Below are 7,208 nucleotides of genomic sequence, written 5' to 3'. Positions count from 1 at the left end.
TATATATAGTACCAAACAAGAAAGCCATCCTTCCTAAATTACTTTTTTTTTCAATTTTGACTTCCTGGAATTATAAATAATAATTTATTTGAGTGTGCTTTCTTGTCAAATTAAATAAAAAAGTTTGGGTAAAAACATTTGTCCTACACTGTTGTAACTAATAAATCAATCTACTTTTCCAAGTACTGAGCAGAGTACATCAAAAGATTGCTCTGTATTTATTACTCATATTTGTAATTTTCACCTGTACACAATTTTATATTAGCAAATGCAAAATACTTTCCAATTCCACTTATTATTTAAAACCCAGAGAAAACATTATTCAATATCTAAGACAAAGTAATTTGTTCACATAGCTATTTTAAAAAGTTCACAAACATAAAATGAGGTTAAAACATGAATTCTAGTCACAGTTCTAAGTGTACACGTCAAAGTGAACACATCCAAATAATCCTTTTCTGAAGTGGAATGACAATCCAATGAATGTACACAAAATAGACGTAGAATCCAAAATCCAACACACAAAAATCTTGCCCAAGATGTTCCCTAATCTACATAATAAAACTAGATCAAATGATATCTAAACTTCCTTTCAATTCTAACTTTCCTTGTATAATGGCATCAATACCAATTACTTTTAGTTATGTATTTATGTGACCTTGAAAGTCATTTTAACCTCAGTAAAGATAAAATTTTATTTAAACTATCTCAGAAAAGAAATTATTTCCTACATTTTCATGAAGTTTATCCTAAAATCTCCTTTGGTAACTTTAGTGGGTTGAAGACTGTCCCACAGAAAGATATGTTTCCTTGGAACCTGTAAACGTGACCCTATTTGGAAGAAGGGTCTCTGTAGGTATTACTGAGTTAATGTCGCCATGAGACCACCCTGAATTATACATGCCTTGAATCTAACGACACTGTCCTTATAAGAGAAAGAAGGGAAGACAGAGGGGAAGGCTATTAAAGACAAAGAAAGGCAAAGACTGGAATGGTGCACCTATAAACCAAGGACCAGCAAGGCCTGCAGACACCCTCCAAAAGCTGGGAGACAGACATGGACCTGATTCTCCCTCAGTCTCCAGAAGGAACCAAGCCTGCTGACACTGTAATTTTAGATTCACGCCCCAAAACTGTGAGACAATTTTTTTGAGCCATCAAGGTTGTGGCAATTGTTACGGCAGCGAAAGAAATACAGTAATACAGTAACATATTACAAAAAGAAAATCCCTTTTGAAAGGTATCATCATCAACACAATTTATCTTTGGCTATCACATATTTCACATTAGAAATTAGTGAAAGAGCTTCACCATCATCAAAAACCAGTAATTTAAATCACAGGTGGGCACAGAAGAGCCTCAAATTTATAACATTTACTAATGATGTGTCTATTTTGCCTTATGATTAAAATTATATGTACTGAAAAATGTTAAACAACTTTTCAGCCAAGAATATTACCTGATCATTAGTAAATATTTTTTCAAATATTTTGTCTATTGCTTTCTGAAGAGAATACATAAGTTCCAATATTATAATACATGCTCAGTTTTCTTGAACTTGTATCTATAAAACATTTTCAAGCTTTTGAGTGGCCAGCAGTACCAGCGATATCATGAGATAATCGTAAACAATTTTATTTTCCCATTATTAATCAGGTTTATGGAGCAAGTCTTAAACTTTCCTAAGTTCTTTACCGCTTAGCTCCCTTGGATTTGTTACATATGTTTAAAACACATATATCCAATGCTTAAAAATAAAACAATCTGATTGAGCTGAGAATCACCACTGTACCTAAAAAAAGTCCATAATCTTTACCTGCTCAGTTGCTCCTGTTGGAATGTCAAATATTAAATCTATTTTTAGAGTTCAAGATATCTGTGATATTACCACATAAACCTCTGGGTCTCTTGACTATTTGGCCACTGAAAAGTCTTATTCAGAAAGATATAAAAAGTTAGGAAATTAACAACTGCATAGCAACCCAGTTCACAAACAAGTCTAGATATGGGCGGCAGAGGTATGTTAAGCCTATAAATAACATAAGGTAAAATAAAGTAACGAAATTCTAGCAGTTTCTGAGGAACTGTAACAGTAACTAAGCATATGAAAAACATTAAGTTCCAAAAAACTGACTTTGATTTCAATGAGTCAGCTATACTCCAACCAGCAAATATATAGACTGGAACTAACAAATATTTCATAATTTCATATCTTTGAAAAACTCTTTTCCACACATAGAATGTATAATGTCTGTTATCTGCCAGCAAGTACTTATGAGCATAAGTGAATTTCCAAACTAAAAATACAGAGACTAAAGTAAGCACAAAAAACTGAATTCTACGTTTCCAAACTAAGCTAAGAAAAGCTTTCATTTTAGTAGGAGATAGCAGGTGAGGAAAGGAGAAAAACAGAGTGAAACAGAAAAAGTAGAATAGCTGGGGAAAGTGCAGACAGACTTCGTGACTACTCCGATCACCAACAACAATCCCACCATTAACTACAACAAAAACACAGAACAGAAACATCAGAAGGATGTACGGCCATGTCAAAAGGAAAAGCGTACTCAAGTTCTTCAAGGACATGGAATAAACCAAAAGAAACTGAAGAATTCTCCTGAATTCTGAAAATGGTCCTTTAACAAGGGGAAGCCTCTCTTCCTTCTTCTTTTGCAGCTCAGTTTTCCAAGCTTCGGTTAACTTTTGTGCGATGATGTTTCCTGCGCAGAACACAGCCCAGACAATATTTGTTTGACGAAACATGAAGCCACAAAACCCAAGGAGGGCTGACGTTTTATGATTTCCATAAAGACACATCAAATAGGCAAAAAGAGTAAAAAACATGGATCCCGCTTCTGTATAATAAAGGAAGTTAAAAAAATAGAGTGTAGGAAATATTGCTAGGGTTAACGTTGACAAGATTCTCTGGATACTTGAGCCAGCCTAGGAGGAAGAGAAATCACAGTTAAAATTATTTTCATAATAAAACAAATATGTTTTCTGTTGAGTTATTGAAAAGACTTCTTTAAAGAAAAAGACCGTATATGAATCTTATTTAAATAAAATTATTCAATATTAATTTTACTTCTGGCTTTCCAAAAACACCATACATATTTATAAGAACACTCTGGCACTTTCTAGTTACACCTATCCATTGGGAAGCTGGTAAGACAATAAATGCGGGGGCCAAAGCTTCTATAGCCTAAAATACTTTGAATCATTCCACAGTTAAGAAGTTATTGTGTACAAGACACTGAACAGCATTTTATGTGGAACAAGGAGAGACGAAAGGGACAAAATGCAAGTGCTTCCACTCCGAAGCTTAAGCCTTCAGGCCTTCAATAAGGATTCACAGTTGTCATCACCAATTTCTTTTAAGGGCATCCCTTCAAAACTCTGCACTAGAGAATGTCAATATGTCTATAGCATACATACTACCATACTCAATGATCTTGCTATTTCATGTTGAAATTACTTGTATTTTCTTGAACATACAGGGCTTAGTCTAAAATATCTTTTCTTAGCCTTTCTGACATACTCTTTCAGAGTTTTAAAGTGTTCTCATCTTGAATCGCAGCCTTCATTTAATCTAAATCACAAAATCAAACCATGCCACTGCCTTGATTAAAATTAAGCGTTATCCATCACTTAATCAAGTTCAAAATCCTTTCCATGACATGTAAAGATGTTCATGACTCCCACCTACTTCTCCAGCCTCACACCCCTATACTACTGGAATACTCTAATTCTGAGCACCAATTCCCTGCACCTGCTTTTCACGCCTTCCACCTGTGCGTATGCTTCTCCTGCCAGGACTCGTTCCCATCTTAAAACCCTCTCTGTTCATCAAGAGTCAGAGCAGGTACCACCTTCCCTGTGAAGTCTCTCCCATTGCCAGCCACACTGCTCCCTCCCAGACAGGCTGCGGTAAGTGCTATGCTCCTTCTCTGTGTCCAGGGAATTATACCTAGCTCCCTCTCATAATGCATGCTACTGAACTAACCTCTTTAAGTTAAAGATAATTACAAGATTATAATGAATACTTATTGAGTCCTAACTACCATAGTACATCAGGCACTGTTCTAAGCACTTCCATCATTAATCTCTGTTATTGTTCATAACAGTCCTATGAGGTAGATTCTATATTATTCCCATTTAACAGATGAAGACATGGAGTTACTGAGAGGTAACCTGCCTAAAGTAAGATAACTAGTAAGTGGACAGAATTCAAATCCAGGCAGTTCACCTCTAGGACCTGCATTAAGTCACCTAAAAACTCAGTTAAAGTCTGTTTCCCCTAATGAAAATGTAACTTTCTTGAAGATTGCCTCATTTACCTCCACAGTTTCAGTGCTTAACACCTGGAGTAAGCTCAGTAAATATTAACTGAATGGGTTTGACTCATGAGCAAACATTTACTTTAGATTTTATAAATAAATAAAAGTTATTCAAGTATTTAAATATTAATTTCTTCTAAAATGCGGTGGAGGTCTTGCTTTATCTTTACGAAATATACACAAATACTAAGTGTTAAAGACATTTTCCACCAAACGTCATAAAATCAATTTATCGTTAAGTGTGGACCTAACTGCATATAAACTTATAATTAATTATTTTGAAAACATACCTTGTGTCTGGGTTGTACCTTGCGAAAAAGCAAATATAGTAAATAGAAATTGCCAACACTGAAGAGAAGATTCACAAATCTGAGCATTCCGATGGAGCAGACAACGTGTTCAGACCATCCAAAGATCCAGCTGGCAGGTTTGACCACTCCCACTGAGAGCAGGTACAAGCCCGGCAACGTAGTAATCATGGGGTCCCACTTAAAAATAAAAGGCTGACAATGAAGCAACAGCAAGAGACTGACACAAATATGTCAAGCTCAAAAACATCTTTACCAACAATCAGGCATGTTTAGAAGTTATTCTGCAACACAAGTAAGTCTTCAGCCGATCAGATGTTGCCTCTAAAGTTTTGCTTATCTTTTGCTTTATAATTGTTAAGGTATCACCAATCAGTAGACAACTTAAAATCAGTTTCTACTTTTCAGAAGGACCCACTCTTCTGAAAGCTTGTATTTCAGTGATTAAATCACAAATGCTCCAGTTTTTAAGTGTGGAAATACCAGCTGGAACTCTAATGAGTTTAGTGAGAAAGAAGTGCTTGAAAAGATCAAACCACAGGCTCCATAATGAAAGATAACATGTACTGAGACAGGAATTGTGCTAAACCCTCTGCATTTAATCCTGCAACATGCCCTAGAGTAGATACTACTCTTGTCATTTTCAGATGAGTAACCTGAAACTCAGAAATCTACCAGGTCAAATAACTAGTCAATAAACCCTGAGATTTAAAACCAGCTCTTTCTCTAACTAGACTTTATATTTCTAACCACTACTCTACACTTCCTCACCAGACGAGGTATAATAATGTGCCTACAATAAGTCTTCACTTAACATCTGTTCTGTGGCTGTAAGTGAAACATATAGCGAAACCAATTTTATCCCAAGAGTTAAGTTCCTACTCATCAAGGTTATAAGAAAGTACCTGAACAAAGGAAGTGATTCCAGGGCCTGCTATATTTCATTTTTGTATCTCTATCCATGTATTTACATAGCCAATTACATATTCAAACATGATGCCACTTCATTAGTTGCCACTTTACCCAGTTATCAGAGTCCCCAAAACACCAAGGATGGAATTATGATAACTTGTCGCTTCTTGGTGACTGAAGATACCCCTCCTCACCCTATCCCATCCCCAAAACACAGTGAGGTGCCTGACAGATGAGCTAATGTGAAGTTTTCTGCTCTTTCCTACGAGCTGCCCACGGCCTCCTACAGGGGGTAAGGGAAAAAAACTGAGATAACTATCATCAGTCGCCATGAAAAGGGGCAGTAACTCAGCTCCTTAATGTTATAACATTACTTCCTAGGAGACACATCTGTGTACATTTATTTAACAAACATTTCACAGATTTCAAAGAGCGATAAGATTACCCAGTTCCTTTCAAGCTTTGAGGCTGGAAAGTGGAGCGGAGGGAGCTAAGCATAAGGGTGGGAGAACTAGCTCCCTGGCTTGTCTCGGGGTGGGGACACGGGGTGGGGACAGGGTGGGGACCCCACCTGCGAGAGGGAGAAGTGGCCTTCACAGTAGCGCTGTGCCTGCGGCAGGTGGAAGATCTCGTCCATGTAGGGCTCCCGGAGCGCCCGACTGAAGGCGGAGAAGAGGAGGCAGGACACTGAAAAGGTACAGCTCAGGGCAGCCGAGAAATAGTAACCTTCCAGCTGCGCCATTCCTGCCCCCATAGCCACCGCCCGAGAACCCAGTCCTGGAAAATCTGTGCCAGGTTCTCGAGCCTGAGAAGCTGAGATTTAAACTTGGGCTCGAAATGGGCGCGCAACGCGGGACTGGCCGAACCGGACTGAACATAGCCGGAAAACAAAGGACGCTGGGAGAGAGCGGACGCTGAGTTTCCGGAAAGATCGGGTCACTGTTTCCGGAGTGACGAATTTAGGTAACGGACCGGGCTGTTTCTCTGTCAATCACGTTGATTCCTGTTCACTGAGTGGTCAGAGTCTCCAATAGGGCGGGCCTCAGAGTTTGCCAGCCTGGGACATACGCGGCTTTAGGCTTTGAAAGCAAGAAGGTGCTTATCCTGCAAGTTAGTCGACTTTTTCCCTGCTTGTTCCCATCTCTTATCAGGAGGTGGCGTCATTGCCCCACGTTTGCAGTCCCCAAGCTATAAAAATTTGCACATGCCTCCTCGCCTCTCCAGTATTTCTGTATTCTCTTAAATGATGTGAATTACTGCAGTTCCAAGGCATTTGATTTCATCAGCTCTGGAGGGTGGGAGGGGAGCGTTGGTTGTTGAAGCTAATCTGAAGGTCCAGAGAGACCATTCACTGCTAATGAATTTAACTAATTAAAGGATTAAGTTAAAAAAAAAAAAAAAAACATTTCAAAATGCCAATACTCTCAACGGTGATCAGTTAAATGGGCATTCATAGTACACTCTGACAGCCAGATCACAGTACTGTGTGGGAGTTGGAGAAAGCAATTATTTTTTAATATGGGGTGTTTTCCGTAAGGAAGGCTTTTTGTTGTGCCTGTGATTGTGCTTGTTAATCTCCCCATTAAAGCATTCAATTTTTCCTATATAAATAATAATCGAAAGCACGCTCATGGTTGGCATTATGTATGACTTC

The 7,208-nt window shown here is 38.1% G+C and overlaps 1 protein-coding gene across 1 annotated transcript; it reads right to left on the bottom strand.

Moving 5' to 3' along the window:
- Positions 1-1,066: 1,066 nt before the first annotated feature.
- ALG10 (ALG10 alpha-1,2-glucosyltransferase) lies at positions 1,067-6,425 on the bottom strand. Its single transcript, XM_090275511.1, has 3 exons — positions 6,126-6,425; positions 4,625-4,822; positions 1,067-2,940 (listed from the first exon to the last, which is right to left on the bottom strand). The coding sequence occupies exons 1-3, from the start codon at positions 6,306-6,308 to the stop codon at positions 1,885-1,887; spliced, it is 1,437 nt and encodes a 478-aa protein (XP_090131637.1). The 5' UTR covers positions 6,309-6,425; the 3' UTR covers positions 1,067-1,884.
- Between the last annotated feature and the right edge of the window lie 783 nt (positions 6,426-7,208).

This window comes from Furipterus horrens, unplaced genomic scaffold, assembly GCF_987537825.1.
Source record: "Furipterus horrens unplaced genomic scaffold, mFurHor1.1.pri manual_scaffold_4, whole genome shotgun sequence".
In the NCBI taxonomy this organism is placed as follows: domain Eukaryota; kingdom Metazoa; phylum Chordata; class Mammalia; order Chiroptera; family Furipteridae; genus Furipterus; species Furipterus horrens.
Note: the sequence above shows the minus strand (reverse complement) of the source record. Positions and strands in the feature narration are given on the sequence as shown.